We start from the raw sequence: 20838 nt of genomic DNA on the forward strand, positions 1-20838 counted from the left end.
TGCAATGAATGATGTTTGACTTAATTGGCTGGTGCAGAAATGAGAGAGCTGAACATAGCACAGCCCAAGAAGCTCAGCATACCTCATCTCAGCACTTGCGGCTCAGCCCAGGCCTTTGGAGATACAGAAAGGAATCACCATAGGGAAAGCTGTTGGAGCCCAGAGGCCTGGAGAGAAGACCAGCAGAGATCGCCCTGTGCCTTCCCATGTAAGAAAGAACCTCAGTCGAAAGTTAGCTGCCTTTCCTCTGAAGAACTATATGTTAACTGAATAAATCCACTTTCATTGAAAGCCAATCCATCTCTGGTGTGTTTCATTCCGGCAGCTAGCAAACTAGAATACCAGGTATTGACTTATGCACCAGTGGTTCAGAGATAACTATGTTCTGATCCAGCTTTTCTCAACAGTCTTCTAATAGGAGAGAAAGTCAAATACACAGACCAATTAGATATAAAATATGAAGTAATTAAAAATAGAGAAATGCATAGAATGCTCTGAGAGTACAAACTGAGGACATTTCAGACAATCGTGGGGTTTAATGAAGGATTTCTTCCAGCAGGGGTTGCCTAAGTGGGGCCCTGGGTAAATAAGTTTTTACCTGGCAACCAAAGGGGGCAAAGTAAAATGGTCTTTACTCCACTTTCCATGTGGAGTAAAGAGCATGAACCCAAGCTCAGAGATGTTAATGTAATACGTGAGAGAATTATACATAATTGGGCGTGACAGTAAAGGAAGAATATGGTAAATATGGCCAGAAAGGCATCCTGGGACAGTAGACCTTGGGTTCTAAGCATAGGAGCTATAATTTAATGTCATAGGTTGTGGGAGCTGTCTTACGTCTCCAGAGCTGCCATGACAAACACTACATGGTGGGTTAGCTTTAACAACGAGAATTTGTTGGGTCGCAGCTTTAGAGACCAGATGTCCCCAAACAGGGTATGGGCAAGGACAAGCTTTCTCTCCGAGTCTGTAGTGTTCTGGAGATGACTTGCTACAATCCTTGGGATCCCTTGACTTGCATATCTGCCTCTATCCCTTGGTAATGTCCTTGGTCTCCTCTGGTGGCTTTCTTTAGCTTTTAACTTCTACATCTTCTGGTTTCTCCAGGTTTCTGGTTCCTGTGAACTGGGTGCTTCAGAATTTCCTTTCTTTATAAGATCTCCCTCTGGCAATACAGATGAAAAGCTATCCTAATTCAACTTGGGTATACCTTAACTAATAATAACAACTTCAAAAGGTCCTATTTACAAATAGATTCCCACCCGTAGAAACACAGATTAAGATTAAGGAACATGTCTTCTGCTAGGCTGCATGATTCAGTCTATTGCAGGATCCCACTGAAAGGTCTTCAGAGGAGAGAGACATTTGATTTGTCCCACAAGCACCTGTGGGAAATCCAAGACAAGATTTCTTACAAGCAGCAAGTTATATAGCTGTCAAACTTAGAAAAAACTTCTTTATGATAATACTAAATAAATTATCTTTCCACTGTTCATTGCCCGTTATACTGGAACAGGTGGACCAATCTGCTCCCAGTGATAAAAACCCCTACTCTAGGGGTGGTACAATGATGGCTCAGTGGCAGAATTCTTACCTGCCATGCCGAAGACCTGGGTTTGATTTCCGGAGACTGCCCGTTCCCAAAAACAAAACAAAAAAACCCCACTCTATTGTGTCCTTCAACCCCAACCCTTCTAAAGGAACTCAAATTTGAATCATCCACTTAACGTATTGTTTGAAGGAAGAAAGCAGAAAAATGAGGGTCTCAGTCAGAATATACAGCTGTTGTTTTATTTTTACTTTGTTATGTTGTTTACAGTGCCTCCCACAAAGGAAGAACCCCAACTGGCAGGGAATGTGATTAGGGACTTTCATTAAGCCAGCAGCAACCATAAAATAATATAAGGATTGGACTGAGCTGCTCCGACAGCAAAAGGACTACTAGTGATAGTTTGCCCATTTCCTGGCCCCTAGTGGCTCAAATAGGAATAAGAGAGGGAAATCTTAAGTTGTGCATTGAGATGGAGAACTTTGAAGATCTGACTCTGATGGGGGACCAAATGGAGCAGGCAGGGTGTAAGCCTAGGTTTTAAGCCTCTTATGCTAGGTATCACCGTAAGAGACAGTGTTGGATAGAAATCACCCATAAGAGAATGTGGAGAGAACTGGAGAAGGGACCCAGCTGTGAAAAGGAAGGAGGAACAGAGGGAATGTGATGGAGAGGGTTCTTCTAGGTGGCAAGGAATGGGGAAAGGAACAGGCAGATGTGTTCATTCTGTCCACTCCTTTTTAATGGACAGGTTCCACTCCCAGGTGAGGTGGTCATGCTTGTCATCATCGGTGAAGTAGGACTTGATGTGATAAGTGCCTCGGGCCAGCATGCCCTTTGGAGCCTCTTCAATTGGAGTCAGGAACTCATATTCTTCCGGCCGAGGCCCATAGCTGCCAACCATAAATGTTGCTTTATCCACTAGGAAGAAAGAAAACTTCATTAGGGCAAGAGTCTGATAGAGGAAAAACAAATTCTGCAAACCAGAGAGTCTGGAGTACATTTCCAGTGATCAAAGTCAAAAACAATAGTTTCCAAGCCTGGCTACACATCAGATTTAACTGGGACACCTATATTTATTTTTTTAAAGTATTTTATTGGGTTGCTTTTATAATACAGTTTTCTTTGCCACACCCCAAAGATTGTGTAGTAATCTGCTGCAGTTCCCCCAAATTCATGTTTTTAAAAGGCATCACATATGAGCATGTGATTGTGAAGACCTTTTGATCGACATGCCCTTTATCCAGTGTATGGACAGATGAGCAAGAAAATAAAGACAAAAAAATACATCAATAATAGGAATTATAAGGGAGTATGGGAAGTTGTGGAGTTTTTAAGTCAAGAAAATGCTCAAAAATCAATTCTGAAGATGAATACACAACTATATGATGATACTACGAGCCACTGATTATATACTTTGGATGAATATATGGTATGTGAATATATCTCAATAAAATTGTATTAAAAAAAGCGTCATGGTTGATTCTAAGAATCAGAAAAGCTGGGTAACCAGCACCTAGATCAGTGAGAATCAGGCTCTTTTTATGAATGTAGTGGATTATACCATTAAAAAAGCAACACTGGTTGAGGCTTGTGTTCTGGGCTCAGCTTCACAACTAAGTCACAAAACCTCTTGTGCCTTAGTTTCTTTCCCTATCTGATGGACCTACAAAACTATAATTCTGTGAACAAATTCATTAGGGAAAGAAAAAGTAACAGTTGGTGAGCAGAATAGGAAGAATTAGAGGATGGAATAATTGAATGGAAGGGGAAAATCAATAAGTTGGTAAGAGGAAAAACAAGGTGAACTGGAACAAATGGTGAAAATAACTAACCAAATTTATTTATAGATGAGTAACTAGGATATATATTGAGACCAGTAGAGAACTGGAAAGTATAAGAGGTAGAAAGGCAAGTAGCATAGAGTTGGCCTTTAAGCATTATTAATACGTTTTTAAAAACAGCTAAAAGATGGGCCATCTTCATTCCTAAATGAAGCAACAGCCCTATGGTCAAAGAAAAATTGTAGTTCGAACTGCTTTTTTCACCAGACTGGCTATTGGAAAGGCCAAAGAAGATCTTTCAGGCTAACAATCTTTTCTCAGATTTGAGTCATTGAGTACTCTACTCTTAATGTTGTACAAGTAGATTGGACAATTTCTTCCCTATTCTTTGTTTATTAATTTGGTGGAACTGGCCTATATGCATTACTCTTTCAAAACTCTGGGGGAGAACCCCTCCCCCCCCCATCGCAGGTGGGACAGAAACACTTCCATCACTTGCCCACCGTCCACTTGCCCACTTTTCATTTCTCTTTGCAGTCTGTATACTGCTAGCAGAGAACAACTGCAGATTCAGTGGGGTCGTTATGTTTGCTTCAATTAGATAACTTTTCTCAATCCTAGATCAAGTATTTTTCCTATTCTTTGGTAGGAAACCAAGCACTGACCACCCCCCAGCCCCACCTCCAACCTCACCTGCCATATATATACCCATTGCTCAGGTCTTCTCCATTTTGGATTTCTCTGACACTTGGGTTCTATACCTGTAAACTGATTTTTTAACTTTCGAAAGTATTTTCATATACTTCACCTCATCCAAACTTATCTTGCTTACTCTTCCCCTTTATGAGTAATGAAGTTGAATTCTGTAATCTGAACACCTATAGTTAGTAGCTGACCCAAGCCTAACTAGGTTTTCTGAAATGCTGGCCTTGCGTCTCTCCATCTTTTGCATGGCTGCCCTTTCCTTGGGTGAAGGTCAACAGTTTTTATCAGGCTTTTTTATGGGTCTGTAACTAAGAATGGTTAGTATCCAGAAGTTTAAGTATTGGTGAGGAACAGAGCTGGGACAGTGCAAAGTGTGGGGCCTTACCTTTCACTCCCGACCGGTAGGTGTACTGAACATATTTCAGGCCTGACACAATATCCCTGTTGACCTGTGGGAGAGAAGGATCCAAGCCATTCAGGATAAGGAGGGTCTTTCATCTTTCTCATCTTCTTTGCTGATCCTGCCTAATTGAGTCTTCTCTGAGGATTAAAGGACTGACAATTTAGTTGAGAATAAGTGTTCCTATAACCTTTCAGTGTGCCTGTGAGGCAGAGGTTGGAGAGAGGAGATCACAAGTCCTTGATATTGCCAATGTGTTTTTTTTCTTAAAACATTTTTTTATTGTGAAATATAACATATGTGAAAAAAGCAATAAATTTCAAAATACATTGGAACAAGTAGCTATAGAATAGGTTTCATAGTTTGGTTTGGTTACAGTTCCACAATTTTAGGCTTTTCCTTCTAGCTGCTCCAAGACATGGGACTAAAAGAAATATCAATATAATGATTCAGCAGTCATACTCATTTATTAACTCTTATCTTCTCTGTTATAACTCCTCCTTCTCCTTTGATCCTTCTCCAAATCTTTAGGGTATTTGGGATATGCCCATTCTAACTTTTTCATGTTGGAAAGGGCTGCCTGTAATATGGGATAGAGGAATGGAACTAGTTGATGTTCTTGGAGAGGCTAGTCGCTCTGGGTCTCAGGACTTATCTGGCCTAGGAACCATTAGGAGGTTGTAGGATTCTGGAAAGTAATCTTAGGGCATGAAACTTTTGTAGAATCTCAGAGCCCTAGGTGTTCTTTAGGGTTGACAGGAATGATTTTGATCGGGGTTTGGCAAACCACGGTGAATAGTAATATCTAGTAGAAGCCTTTGTAAGAGTAGCCTCCAGAACAGCCTCTCAACTCTATCTGAACTCTTTCAGCCACTGATACCTTATTTTGTTACATTTCTTTTCCCTCACCAGTATGATATTTATCAGAAGATACTTGATTTTTATTGTTTGAGAGAGGAATGGCTAATTAAAACATTTTGTAATACTGCTCATAGTATTTCTCCTTCCTTTTGGAATGTTCTTGAGCCTTCCCTCCCCCATACCACTGGCCAGGAGACTGTCCTTGCCTTAGGAAAAGTTACACAGGTGCCAGTGGAAAATGTTATGTAAATATCTGAAAACCATAACCTGGGAAATGATCGGCCTAGCATACGAAAAACAAACAACCAGGAGAAAACCTGAAATGGAAAATCAAGCCAAGAAGTTTCGACATAACTGAGATTGGCATCTCAAGGTGAGGAGGTAGCCACACAAAAACATCCTTTCCCATACACAAATAATAATAGAAATCCACACAGTGTTTGGCAAGCACTCTGAATAACTGTTATTTTTCCAAATGTCAACTTGCCAGTTTCTGAGCCTTTCAAAGAAAATTCACTAGAGCAGTTTAAAACATATACAGCCTGTGCACTTTGTTTTCCTGCAATTCATTTCACCTGGGACTAAACTGGCTTCTCCATTAATTTTGTACAGTGGCCATGTCTATACAAACAAATTAAAGGGGAGACTGCATCATCCACTGGATGACTTGACTAACTGCTCACCAGTAGGAAGAACTGAAGCATCTTCACATAACTTCTTTCCCAAAATAATGGCTTCTCCCCACCTTTTTTTGAACACAATAATTAAAACAATCTGTCAGCTTTGAAAACTATTGCTTTTTTCTTTCTTTGTTTTATAGATATGTTATATTATACAACAAAAAAGTTAAAAAACAAAAAGCGATCTGTCAATGCTATATATTTTTTTTATTGGCAGTGAAGTGACATAGCAGTGGGCAGCACCAGTTCAGGTCCTAGACTGCTACTCAGTAAAATCTGTGGCCTGAACCTGTGCAAAACAGACTAAGTACAAACTGCTTCATAGAAGAAATTGTGCCAATGATGTGGTCTGATGGAATAAAGACCTAAAAACAAGAATGGCAGAGATGACAATAAGGACTTCACAACAGAGAGTCTCCCATTTTTCAGCCACTCTGCAGAAGGTCCATGTAATATGGAAACACTCAAGAAGGGGAGAAACAGCATGAAAATTCACAGTATCCTCTTCCTCTTGCCATAGTTTCTCCCACCCCAGGAAGATGCAGCACTGGGACATTAATGCAAGTGAGAGCTGGGGAATTCGGAGCCTTTGTCTTCTTGGGAGATAGAATAAAAGGAGAGAGAGTAAAAGAACCCTTGTAGGCCAGGTTTTGGAAAGAGTCTTATGAAGTTTGGGAGGAGGAAGGAAAGAACAATTAGAGAAACCGAGAGAGATAAAGAAAGAGTATTTGTAGGATATGCTTCTGGTGTTATAGGTGTCTTCTTTCTTGGACATTTTTCAAGAGATGCCAGTAAGCATTTAAATTGCTTTTGAATTATTTTTAATTTTTGACTGGCATTTTGTCTAACTGGAGCTTTATGCTGGGCTGGGCCACAGGGTAGTTCAGCTTTATGGAGGTTACACATAGGAAGTGTTCTTTCTCCTGCTAGAGGTCCAAACCTCTGAAATGGGTGGAACTCAATTGTCCCTTTTTGTAACCTCGTTGCCATCGCCCTAATATGTAACCCTAAATGTATGGCTCTTACTTTACCATACTGTTCCTGAGCCTTCCCTTCCATTACAGACACCCAGACCACACCTTCTCATCTTTTTCACATAAAAATGGTCTGTCAGTTTCATTGGATAAAAACTGGCTTGTTAGATTGACAAATTAACGCAGTGGCATTAATTACTAATAATTGGACTGATGTGTAAACCGCCTTAGGCATAGTTGGACATGATACCTTGCTAAAGTCCCAGGAACTTTTGTAATAAATAGTATGGCAGGAAACGAATAAGTGAACTGTAGTAGAGTTCCTATTAAATATTTTGAAAATGACATTTTGAGGCATATTTGTATGTGGTTGGGGATGATCATCCGTGGACTCTGAATCACCTGCACCTAGAGGAAGGGAGGGCCCAGTGTGCAAGTGAAGTAGGCAGCTGGGGGCTTCCTTGGTACAGCCCAGATCCTGGGTAGGGCTGAGTGGGTTGTGGGCAACCAAGGCAAGCAAGTAATTAAGAGCAAAGAGTGCAGTCCTGACTTGTTTTCAAACTCTGGGCTTTCTTTCTCCGTCATTTTGGGTGCTCATTGGGATATGAGTCATTATTCATAGATGTCAGTTTATTTCCTATTTACTTTTGCTCTTACTTGGTCACCTGTTCCCAAACTATAATTGCAATTGCCAGTTACTTAAGACCACAGTCCCTGGGTTTATATAAAGATTGAACCATTAGAACTAAGGCCCTATCTGTTCTATTTCATTTTCCTCTTAATTGATTCTTTCATTTATCATATCTCAATATTTATATGTATTCACTAAGTATCTAGTGTTTATAAGGTTTTGTGTGAAATGCTGGAGGAAGGGATATATGATCTCTTCCTATCTCAAGATGCTTAGAGTGTATAGCGGGGAAATGAGGCAAATGGTACAAGACAAGGCAGTGTGTGCCTCACAGAGAGAGGGCCCCCACGGATTCCCTCCCAACCCATGGGAAGGTCAGGAGATGGTCCTGGCTGGGAAAAGGCCTAAAGCAAGGAGGGTCTCAATGGGTGGAACTCAGAGATGGAGAGAAGGTACGCCAGATCCAGAGGCTGAAAAAGAAACAAACAGCATGCAAACATGGCAATGTGAGAAAATCTAGTCTCTGATAGGAAAGATTTATCTTTCATGAAAACAAACATACAGGGCAAGATACTTACTTTGAAGCTAATTTTGACTTTATATCCAACAGCTTCCTTCAGCACAAAGATTTCTTTTTTGAGGGCTTCAAGATCCCCTGTTAAGTGGATTCAGAAAGAGTTTATTCTTCCCAGAAGAAGACACAGGGAGCCTAATGAAGCTTATACACCAGAACCTTTCAGTGGAGCTACTAAAGCAGCATTGGGCCCTCAAATCAAAGCGAATTTGAGATAAGTCCCTATGCACACAGCAACTGAAAATGCCAGAAACCTTACTGCTCAGATACAAAAGAGATGTGATAGAGATTTTTTCCAAATTTGCCGATAATCCTTAAAAATACAAGCTATTACCATTAACGTGATATGGAGATAAAAGAACAATTTCTAATTGCCAATAATAAAACAAGTTTTAATCAATTACATTAGAGGAAAGTCTTTATTATCTTCCTATTCTCCCTATTGAAAATGATATTACATATATGTGATCAAATGAAGAGTTGATTAAAGAATCTGCTTCCCATTCCCAAGAAAATAGAAATGTCAGCAAAACGTTATATAGAAATGCCAGGTATTTGTTTTTATAGATTTGGGGAGGCTTGTACCATTTTCTAGCTCTTCAATTTTACTTTTGATTCATTTTATCTTTCTAAATAGATATTCACTTTTGTACTTTATTTGAATTTGCAATTTAATATTATTTTTCATATGGAGCATCACCCAAATTATAACAGATTCAGGCTCCCCAAAACCTGAGTCTGCCCCTAATTCCTGCTGCCTGCTGAGGGTGCTAACATTTCTGTCATTCTCTCCATCTGACCCTGTGCAATTTGACATTCAGGTGTGTGTGTGTGTGTGTGTTTTGTAAAACTGTGTGCATGGTGCTTCATGAACACAACCGGTATCAGCATACACACCTCTCGGAGTCACCTCATCAGCTCCTTTGTGAGGGGAAATTGAATCTGAGTTTCTTTTTTGCTGGGACAGGGGCAGAGACCAAATTTCCCCTGCAATACCATGAAGGCTTCTGAACAGAAAAGACTTCCTTTAGCACTAATTTGGGCCTTATCTTGCAAACTGATTGTTGCACCTGGTAACATTACAGTTTCGCACAGGAAGAGGTCTCAGTCAGAGAGAGAGAGAGAGAGAGAGAGAAAGAGAGAGAGAGAATGAGACTCTCTTCCGGGGAGATGCTAGACTCTGACGAGGTAGCTGACTGTGCACTGGGTCTGCTCTAATGATTTCAGTTGCACAGGAAGTGTGTCTTCTCAGCCTCTGATTTCCTCCCTCTGACAAAAAGCCCTTATAAGGTAAAGAATGGATGTGTCCTGTGAGAGGGGAACTGTCTTGCAGCTAAGCCTGCAGCCCTAGAGCTGTCCACTTCTCTGCCTCACAGAGTCCAATTTTTAATTTTGTAATACATTTCTTTCATTACAGATCTTAGATGGTGACAGAAGTTGACCTTGCTTTGGATGCCCTCAGCTTTCTGACTCTGTGCCCCCCCCTTTTTTTCCTCTCAGATGTCCATTGACCCCAGAACCCCTACCTTCCCAACCTCTCCCCATCTCTTCAAGACCCAAGCTTCAATAAACGACTTGAATCTTTGTTGCAGTAAAGTAAAAGTTAATAATGACCTTGCAATTTGTACAACTTGAAGGAGAATGTTGCATATTTAAGGATCACAGGTTTAAGCTACAACAATGAAGCTCTAACAGTGGAATTTCTAGCATTATCCAGGACACCTTAGATTGCTCCTTGTCTTCAGGTAAGTTCTGTGGTTGATATAAGAGCAATACTCTGATATTTAGAATATATAAATATGTCAATATTACAATTCCGGAAACATACTCCTTACTATTTAATATTTCTACCAGTGGTATTTTTACATGAATAGTAATTCTACAATCATGTGGGGATCTGAACTAAATATGATACAAGTAAATATGTCACGTGCCTACCCCTGCACGCTATTCGGTTAACTAGAGAAGAGGCTGGGCTTTCCCTTGAGCATGGTAAAGTACTGAGCATTCTGAAAGCAATCATTTATGAACTGGTACCAGCATATATACCTCTAAGGTTTCCTTCTGCAGTGACAAGGTGCAGAGACCACATTTCCCTGTGATATCATCAGGACCCTCTGAACAACAGCGATGTGTCCACTTACCAGTGAGATCCATAGTGATGGGTCCAGGAGCAGTGTCACACATCAGGGAAAGACGGGTGACAGTCACATTTGGGGCTGTTGGGTCTGTAGGATTCAAGAGGAAATGTAAGTATAGGGAAGAGTCACATCTGTGTGGCATGTGTGTTGTGTGTGTGCATTTCAAGTAGGAGAGAGAATATAAAAAGAAAGACGATCTCTCTATCTGGAGAGATAAGAACAGGAATGAGAGTGGTAGGGTTCGCCACATTTGGTCATGTGGTCTTATAAATTAGAGCACTGCTATTCCAGACTCAGACATTTGTAGGTTCATATTAGTTTTCAATAGCAGCCATTCCCTGAGTGGACCTGGGTAAGGCACTCTGCTAGATGGTCACAGCCCATCCATATCTTTGGGCCAAGTCTTCCTCTGCCATTGCGTATGTAGAGGAGATGAATGGTAAGTGAAAGAGTGAGAAGGAAAGAAGCAAGACAGAAATGTGAGCAATGATGGAGAGAGGGGACTACAATTCTTAATGTTTGTCCAGATTTCTTTCTAAATCCTCCCCATGTGCTATTTCTGCCTATTTCAATGATAGGCTGCACCTTATCTCCAAAGAGGACTTCATAATTATACTGTTTAGAAATTTATTTAGTGTATATAGATCATATCACATGCAATACAAGGAGCAGCGAGGAGCCTTTTCTTTGTACTCGCTCCTGAGTTACTGTAATGTATGGGATGCTCCCCTCATCCCCACACACCATACCTGCTACCACAGGACCATCCCCCAGGAGTGTTTTCTTGTACTTGGTTAGACTTTCGTCATCTTTATCCATCTCCTGCAGCTCTTTCAGAGACTTCTGGGGTGGGGGCTTGTAGTTGAGCTTGCCATCCAGCTCGTCATCATCTTCCTCCAAGTGTGGCTCTGGGGCCTTTTCGGTCATTGTGTTCTATTTCAGAGAGAGAGAAGGACAGTCCACTAGCCAGTAGTCAGTGCACTTGAAGGATTTTTCTCAGCACCATCCTTGCCTTAAAGGATGGTCCTTAACCTTCAGTGATTTTCGAGGAGATTGTCCTTAATTTCAACCTTATTATTTTTCATGAAACAAAAATATAATGTATTCCAGTCCTTTATCTGACCTGTCTGAATTCTTTGTACTATAATGAGTGTCTTCTATTCACTGGATAAATATAACATAAAAGAAATAACTCATTTGTGAAGCATGTTACAAGTGGAGCAATATGGCCCAAGCAATCCCAATCAATTAATCAATAGTGCCAGTTCAAAGAATTATAGAAATTATCACAGTCATAGCCAGCCATGTTAGCGTCAAAGTTCTCATCATGCATAATGTTAGTTATGATGGTTTAAAAAGACAGGCAAAATGCCAGCTAAAGAAATGATTATATTCTTTTCATTAACTGAATCCTTCGCTGAACACTTGCAACACCCAAAAGGTGACTCATGCAAAATTATAGACATCTACTATATCTGTCTGATGTGTCTGCATGGTTCACAAACAACTCAGCTGATAACTCCTTGAAGGCCACTACTAGCTTTTTTATTTCTCTTGAATCCACTATGACACTTGGCATAGTTCAGGCACTTTTTTATAAATATCCATTGGTTCTATACCTAAAGATCTTCTCTTCTTTTGAAATGCCACAAAATAGCAAATGATTCTTTAAGTTTTTCATTCTAGACAAAATTGTGAAGTAAAAGTTGGTCTTTAGTACCCTTTCTGGACTTACTCCTATTTGGTACCTACCTCCCTTCTCCCCCCCTCCCCTTTCCCATCACTTTATACTTAAAGGCCCCACCTGGGCACACACTGAAATATGCTTTTCTTCTATCATCATTTACACATACTTGTTCTGTGTGAAAACATAGAGGAACACATTTAATAAAATAATTCACATTAACGTGTTAATGACCAAATAATAGATTCATAAATTGCTCCTCCAGGAATAATTTTCAGAGCTGAAATCAGCCTTAGGGGCGAAAAACTCCAACCCTCATTTTATTGGTGAGAAAACTGACACCCAAGTGCTTAAGAGAATTGCCCAAGCTCACCCAGCAATATGAGATATGGTGTCCTAACTAAGAAGAAAAAATTCTCCAGTGGAAGAATTTCAGGCACAGTGGCTGGAGGCAATGGAGATATTTGGAGAACCAAGGGAGATATTTGGGTAAGGAGATCATTTTCTGATTCCCTTCAGTTCTAATTTGAGGGTAGTTGTTTCCTGACTTTGGGTAAAGTCCTTTTACTTCTCAGTAATAGGCTTCTAGTGACACAACTCTAAGATGGTATCTATAACATCTCATCCTGAGTGACTCTGCAAACCTCTAGAAAGTTCCCAGGGAGTGAAGGTATCTCTGGCCAGAATCAACTTGTGGTTTTGCATTTCAATGTCATTATCTTTGGAAACAAGAATAAAAATAGACTGGAAGTGAAGCCAAGCAAAAGCAATTTTAACAAAACAATTAAAAAAAAATCATATCTCATGGTTCATCATTCGTCTTCCAACTAAATATAAGCCAAACACTATGAACCTTGCCCAACTCTGAAACCAGTATTGCATGTCCAGGTCCACTTCCCGTACAGGAAGGCAACCTACAGGCCTGACCCTATGACACCTTTTAGCTCACCTGCAGAACCACCACCATTCAAAGCAGAGACTCTAGAGACTAACACAGTAAACACAGAGACTAACACAACTTGTATTCCAAACCACATTCGGAACAAGTGAATAAATTTGATGGAAAAAAAAGATGAAAGATACCGTGGGTGGATGTTGTAGGTTGTGGGTAGTATGAGGACAACCAGTAAGAAACAGCTGAAGAGCAAACCAAATGAGACTAATCAGATGAGATCTATTCTCATCTGGTGACATCCAGGAGCCTGACCAGATACCCAGGGGAGAGGCCTGCAGAAGCCTGCAGACAGAGAATCAGGAAGGTTATCTACAAACAAGAGGATCCCAGAACCCATGGACAGACTTTTTGGAATCCATTGTTTGGTTCTAGTGAGTCACCTGCTTGAAGCCTGACCATCAGTTGATGGCATCACTCCCAACCTCTAGCTGCAGGTGATTTAGTAACCTACAGGGAATTGTGACTCCACACTCTCAAATCTCAATTCTGAAAAGAGAATGTGTGTGTGTGTGTGTGTGTGTGTGTGTGTGTGAGAGAGAGAGAGAGAGAGAGAGAGAGAGAGAGAGAGAATCTGTTCCAGGTTAGGATTTGCAACAGCTAGCTAGTCAATTTATCATCTAGATCTTGACCTTCTCATTGGTAAACTGAAGACTTAATGTCAATTCTAAATTTCCTTGATTCATTGCAAATAGATATAGTGATTATGAGATGCAAATTTATTTAAAGACATAGAAGACTAGAGGCTAATGTGGAATGACTGTATGGAAATGGTGAAGTCAAGAGGAAGAAATTCAGGACCACATTAAACTAATTTGGTCTAATTATAGCATAAGAAAAAGAGATACCAGGCCAGGAGATCCCAAACCGGCTCACTGTGGAAAGCTGATTAAAAAATACTGAAAATGTAATAATGTAGCAAATAAAGTACTAGAAAAGCAGTCCTCAGAGGAAGTCGTCTTATGGCAAAATTAAGTTCACAAATATTATGTTGAGTGCTTACTGGACTCTGTACTTTAGCACATACTGATGTTAAATTTATTCTCCAACATGGAGGCAGGTCTGGGGAAGTTGGGCAATCTCTCCATATTAAAAAGTCCCAGCTGGTTTGATTGATGGTTCTTAATCTTTTTGGAAATTATTGGTCTCTTTAAATATTTTATAAAAGCCAGGGTCCTTCTCCCGAGATAAAAATGAACAAGTCCTTGAAGTTCTGCAAACAACTCTGGGAGTTCAGGGAGCCCCTGAAATCCTTCATAGATTTTATTGGAGTTCAGGATCTCCAGATAAAGAATATGCCCTAGAGACTCTAACTTCCCAGAAATGTGAAATAGAAAGTTGAGTACTAAAGAGGAAAGTTGAGTATTAAAGAGGAAACTTGCTTCTCCCTGAAGCTCGGCCAGATCAATGACTGAACTCAGCCTGAAGCTAAAGATCATTCCCTCCTACCCAAAACGTTGGCTATGCAGAAGCAGGAGAAGATGCAGGGAACGTCTGTATCTAAGGGAGCATAACCAAGAATACTGGCAGAGGAGCAAAAGTGCACAGGGAGAGGCTCTTTAGGAGAAGGAACTTGTGGTCAGTCGAGTTGTTTTTGGTTAATTAAGTTAATTATCTCTTCACTGGGTTTTAGTCTGGTTTTGCTACTAACTAGCTGTGACACCTGCATAAATGTTTTAACCACTGTGGATCTTTTTCTCCTCACCTTAGGGTGAAAGCTAGTGTTGGTGAGAGGTTAGAGCAGACTACCCTTAGATATTTTCCTTTTCTCAGATTTCTATCTACATATTTCTCCTGATGTTTCACTGCGGTCAAGTGTCAGCTAAATTGCCAGACATTCTTATTTCATTGGTGTATAAGAGAGAATGGATCTATCTCTGTGCTTTATTATTACGTTTTTATCATTTATCTAGTTCTGGATAACCTCAGATCTTCCCCTAAACCCAGCCATGAATGGTTTATATAGCTTGACAGTGAATTCCCAAATTATGTGTCTGTGTGTATATTTAACCATCAACATCTTGAGCAGTTATTCAATTTTCTCTTTTTATCCTCCCATTTTATGGTGTTTGCTGAAGTGAGAATAGGAGAAACCCTAAAGACTACTTTCCAATCCCATCATCTAAAGAACAACTAATTTATATTAACAGTAATAACCCTAACAGTTATAATACACAGTGCTGAGAGTTTTCATGAAGAATGGCTCATTTTATTCCTCACAGTGCTCTTATGAGGCAGTCATTATTATCACTGTCTTTCACAGATTAGGAAACTAAAGCTCAGGGTAAGTAATTTGCCCAGGGGGACAAAGGGGCAGAATCAATGCCTGAGCCCAGGATGTTGGGTTGCACAGCCTGAACTTTCAGGCACTATGCTCTGTTGCTTCACCTATTTTGATGAAGAAGAAATAACAAAATTATAGTGCTCGTTCATCATCCTGAGAATCTACTGGAGGAACACAGCCTGTGGTAAATGCTTCTTTGCAAGCTCTGCAGGGTCAGCTTTAGCAAAGTAGGGAAGTGTGATATAAAGAGAATTTCAGTGCAACTCTACCCCTAACTGGTCACCTTGCGCAAGTCGCTTAACCTCTCTGGGCCTCATTTCCTTCTCTGCAAAATGTGGCGGTTGCAGTAGAAGCTCTCTAAACCCCCTTCTTAATTCAGTGACTAATACACTCGAATTCAAAGACCCTTGTGCAGTGAGAAAGGAAAAGAGGAAGTGGAAGTGGAGCGAGCCCAGCCCACCATTATAAACCGTTCTGGTTAGGCTTTTCTCACCTTCTTGCTATTTAATTCACTCTGCCATGAAGAGTATGTTTTTTTTTCTCTTTTTTTTACATTTGGGTTCTTTACACAGGAAAAGTAAAATGGAGATTTAAGCAAATATTTAACAAAGTTACTGTCAACTCTGTACCTGTCCGGCCCCAAAGCACACATGGCTTTTTCTCATGGCTTACCACTCCCCTGTCTCTCTTTTCTGCTTCATAGATGAATTTTCACAGGGCAAACCCTCACACCCCCAGGCTTGCTAGCTAGCAAAACAATGTCAAACATTAGATGTGCTGAGGCAGGAATTTACCTTCTTTGGCACAATTAAAATGTCAAATTAAATTAGAGTGGTTACTCACGGCATGCCTCACGGCACGCATATGGCATGGCACAAACCTGCGCATTCTCTTCCAAATTCAGTGAAATTTTCAAGACACCAAGAGTGAAATATACTTAAGGCTTGACACTAATCTCAGGAGAGAGCAGACTTGTCTGGTTCATTAATGCCATTCTGAGTGAATTGAGGGCAAGAATAAAACGAAACACCTGAATTTAGAAGAAACAAATCACACGATTAATTCAGAGAAAGGGGGCCGTCGGGTTTGATTTTGAAGTCTGATGGACTAGGGATTCAAACTTTGCAACTGACTTATTATAGGATTTACGTTATTAATCTCATTGAGCCTCAGTTTTACTACCAGTAAAGTGCAATTTATTTATAATCCTTCTGTACGGGGTTCAAGGGTTGAAGACAATGCATCAAAAGTTGCAGGACTATACTGGCCTATAGTAGATGTTCAATAAATATTCGTCCCCACCATGTCTCTCCTGCCTGCCCGAAATCTGTCTGTTTTGTCTGCTCCGCCTTATTAAATCCAGGTAACTGACTATGTAGGTGAAAAATGCTTCCCCCTGGATCTGCAGTGTTGACTATGTCCACAGTTTCCTTCTCAAAAATAGATTTTGTTTCTTTGAGGAGTATGGAAGGGACAAGAGTTCTGGGAATGGCCAGGATTGTTTATAAACAGAATCGACCTTAAAATGGGACAATAACTCTGACATTTCTTCAAAACACTTCCACATAAACAATTTAATTTTAGAGTCTATTTATTTCTCTCTTTCCTAATTGAAGCCAAGAGGTCACCCCATGAGTGGTGAGAAATGACAGTGGACACAGGCACAGCCAATGGAGAATTCCCTTGGCTCTGGGGCAGAAATACTGTGGAGACTGAATTGAGGTCCCAAAGTTGGATCCACTAGATTGTGTACTTAGACACACAGGCTGTGTGAATGAGGTTGAAGAAGGGAAGGGAGGGAGGGAGGGAGGAAGGAAGGAAGGGAGGGTAAGAGAAACATAGAGAGAGAGAGAGAGAGAGAGAGAGAGAGAGAGAGAGAAATGAGGAAGTGCCAGAAATGGGGATTTCCATCAGAGAAGTACCTGTGTAAGCACGAGCCTTTCTCTGCCTCCCTTGCTTCTCCATTCCTGCTGACTGACTAGCACAGGTCCTATTTTCCCTAAATCTAGGGCTGTAAGTCTAGAATAGTTTGGGCTTTCTATGAAAGACTGCCAACATTGCAGAGGTAGTCAAGGATTTGGATCTGTTCCTCTGCCTGCCTGGTAATCGACTCTTTTGGGGATTCTAAGTTTATCCCTCAGGACACCAGAATTCTTCTTCTGGAGCATCCCTTGGTTGCTACAGCATTCTGTAGCAACATAGAGGGAAGAGGTGGGCACTTCCTGAATTCCTCAGGGCTGCTTGCTGCTACTGCCACCATTTCCGCCTTAGAGAGAACATTCAGGTTTCAAAACTGCATCAAAGAACCAGATGAATGCTTGAGAAGAGTATCTTGTTAGATGCAATCAATATTAGATCCTATAATCAATCCAGAAGAGGCTACAAATTACTAGAAGCAAAGTTTATTAGCATTTTCCTTGGTGAGAGAAACAATATATCATTTCTTTCCTGCCTGTACACTCAGAGCATATGTTTCTAAACCAGCTTCATATGAAAAAGTAGAGAGAACTCAATGGCTCCATTATACCTTTCTGAGTGCCTCTCATGTGAAGTCACTGTGCCAGGTACTTCCACAAATATTATTTTAAATAATCCTCCATGAAAAAAAACACAACAACTCAATACTACGATAGCTAAATACATTCACAGAAGTTTTAAATTAAGCACGAAAAGTTAGAAGACAAAGGCAATTTTTATGACCATTTATGTTCAGGATAGCGGACCCTTTAAGAAAGCCCTAGTAACTTTTTACCAGCTCTGGCTATGGAAATCAAAGAGTGTCACGCAGCACAGAGCTGCTCAGTGAATGTTCATCGACAGGATGGATGTCGTTGAAGTTCCAGGAGCAACACGAGACTCCTGCCTGGACACATGCTGTTGCTGATCCTAATACAGGATCCCGAGCATCATTAACACTGACCTAGGAGCAAGGACACTCAGAATGCAGGATTCAAGCCAATTTCTTCCATGGGACATTTCCTAAAACACTGCATTGGAGCTGTTGATTCTTTTTGGTACCACTGTGTGACTTCAGTCACATCATTTGACAGTTCTGAGCATCAATGTCCTGTTAAAAATGGATACATTTCTAATATTAGACCTAACATACAAAAAGCACTCAGTGAATGTTGGTTCTCTCGCCCTACTGGCTCACTTTTCATTCCCCACGGCTTCTCTATTCCTGCTAGATGAAGTTTCCAATATAGTGTGCTTCCTTAAATTGGCCCAGGCTCTCATCTTTCCCTCATGATGACTTTGCTGTGCTGTGCTTCTACCAAAAAACAGAAATTTGTCGTTGCTCCAAGCATACTTCTCTAGGGACAAACTCAAGCCTCCCAAACAAGGATTGGCCAATGTCCAGCCCCTGGACCAGTCAGTTTTCCCTGGACTCTGGTATCATTATTGACATGTGTTAGATTTGTGCAATATGAATGCAGAATTAGCTCCTCTTCTCTCAGAATTTCACACATCTCACAAAAGAGAATATAATCTTATTAATGAGCTTATGCTATTTCTGGGTATGGGAAGGGGACTTTGTTATAGAACAAAGCAATGGCCAAGGTTGATGATGCCTGGCTACGACTCAACCTCCCCCCACCCCACAGATTCTTTAACTTCTCTTGATCACTCCTGCATTGAGCATCTGACATGGCCACCCAAAATTCAATGGCCCTCTGTCTATGCAAAGAATGGTTATGGGGACCTGTGTGCAAGAGGAGTCTGCTTTCCCTCACCTTGAAAGGAAGACCTGCCCACGGCTTATCAGACCCATGCTACGAGTTACCCTAAGTTTAGGGGTTAATTACAGAAAGTTCTCTAAAAGTGAAAAAGGTATTACATAGACATGTCTAAAGCCTTTCTCCTGATGTAGGGGTTGATCTTTCAGGATAAAAATTCAGACCATGACATTTTAAAGGCCCATTGACCAGGTGTCCTAACTGGGCCCACATGAATTTTTCTAAAACCTGTCTCTTTAATAAATGATGTGGAATCCTCTGCATTTGTTTGTTTGTCATTTTTTTTTCACATGGACAGGCACCAGGAACTGAACCCAGGTCTCCAGCATGGCAGGCGAGAGCTCTGCCTGCTGGGCCACCATGGCCCACCCATCTGCATTTGCTTTTAATTCTTTCAGATGTAAGGTGATTATGCCTAGGCAATAACAGCGACTCTCTTTTCTGCCCAACTCAATGCAAGAATTTAATCCATGGTTTTAAATAGTGGTGGAAATCTTATCGCTGCCTGGCTGATGAGTAAATAAAAATGTGATCCACCGAATTTCCCGCTTGATTGCTAAGTCCCATTGTACTCTGAGGGCGTACGTTTCTCTTATATCACCAGAAAATTCTTTAGTGAAAACAGTTTAATATGTGACAACTCTGAACCTTTTTTTTTTCCCCCTTTTCAACCAGTCGCTTCAAGTCTACTTAAAAACAGGAAACCACACATCTCCACCCCAGCACCAACTCTCCAGCCACCAACACGTTTCATATCAGCTTGGATATAGCATCTTTTTCTCCTCTGAGCTTGGCCAAATGCCTGTTTCTACCTTGTAGGAAAGCCCTCGGGGTGCACTCTCTAGTAGTTAATCTCACAGCCCTTCAGGATCTCATCTCCTGGCTGCCGCACTCTCTCCCCTCATCTGGCTGTTAGCTCTGAGTCACTGCTGCCGTTCCCTGCTTGGACTTCCCCTTCCATGCAGCCTCTTTAGCACTTCTTATCATAAAGTTGTTTTAAAGAAGAACCGCACACTCCCAAAACAAAGCAAAACGGCAGAGGGTCTGTAGCTTACTTCAGAGATTCCATACATTGTTTTGTGCCTGCCTGCAGCCTCACCCACCCCGAGGTATTTCAACTTACATTCCGTGGTTCACGGCTCTGCCTGGGGTGCCTCTGACTCTCAACTCTGACTCCTCAGTACTGGCAGTTAGAACAGGAAGGAAGTTGTGAGAAAAAAAAATATTTTAAACCTACTTGAAGAGGAAACCCTGGGCTCTCTCAAATCCTGTTCCTCTGCATCGCATATCTCTGATAAGTCAACTCTGAGCAGCATTCCTGTCAATTAAAGGCACATGTGAGAGCATAACTGCCCACGGACCATGGAGATGCACGAATGCACTTTTACAAGGGTAGGGAGCTCAGAGCCATGGGTTTTGCACATAACTGTGTAGATAGGTCTAACGAGCACATCTTTCCATCGCATAAGTTCACAGAGGAAAGTAGCCTAAAATCCAGTAGCAATGCATTCGTGCTGGCTTTAGTTTGTATCTCTAAACTGCTGTTCCTACTGGGTCTCTGCCAGCTTCTTTCTCAGTCTGATATGTTGAAAGTTTGCTGGCGGGGGATGCAGCATGCTAAGAGATTATGAATGCTAACTGTATAGACTAAGACCTAAATTAAAAAATTTATCCGCAAACAGATTTTTGGTGTTTTGTTGATTATTAATTTCAAGATGCAGCTCCATATTGTACCACAAACAATCGAGTGTTGTTTTAGTTTTCACTATATTTCTTTTAAGTTGAAAAAGAATAGAGAAAACCCTGTCTTTGGTTAGATGTAGGAATGCAGATGAACTGAAGTAAAACCTCATTAATTCACGTCTTCTAACTCAGATTTTGT

General features: G+C 40.9%; 1 protein-coding gene across 1 annotated transcript; it reads right to left on the minus strand.

The window, feature by feature from the left end:
* Positions 1-1769: 1769 nt before the first annotated feature.
* Positions 1770-20211, minus strand: ARHGDIB (Rho GDP dissociation inhibitor beta). The gene is made up of 6 exons (XM_077170179.1): positions 20080-20211; positions 11049-11232; positions 10303-10386; positions 8163-8239; positions 4424-4487; positions 1770-2470 (listed from the first exon to the last, which is right to left on the minus strand). Exons 2-6 carry the CDS (start codon positions 11224-11226, stop codon positions 2271-2273), a joined length of 603 nt encoding a protein of 200 aa, XP_077026294.1. The 5' UTR covers positions 11227-11232; positions 20080-20211; the 3' UTR covers positions 1770-2270.
* Positions 20212-20838: the final 627 nt, after the last annotated feature.

Source organism: Tamandua tetradactyla, chromosome 7, assembly GCF_023851605.1.
Source record: "Tamandua tetradactyla isolate mTamTet1 chromosome 7, mTamTet1.pri, whole genome shotgun sequence".
Classification (NCBI taxonomy): domain Eukaryota; kingdom Metazoa; phylum Chordata; class Mammalia; order Pilosa; family Myrmecophagidae; genus Tamandua; species Tamandua tetradactyla.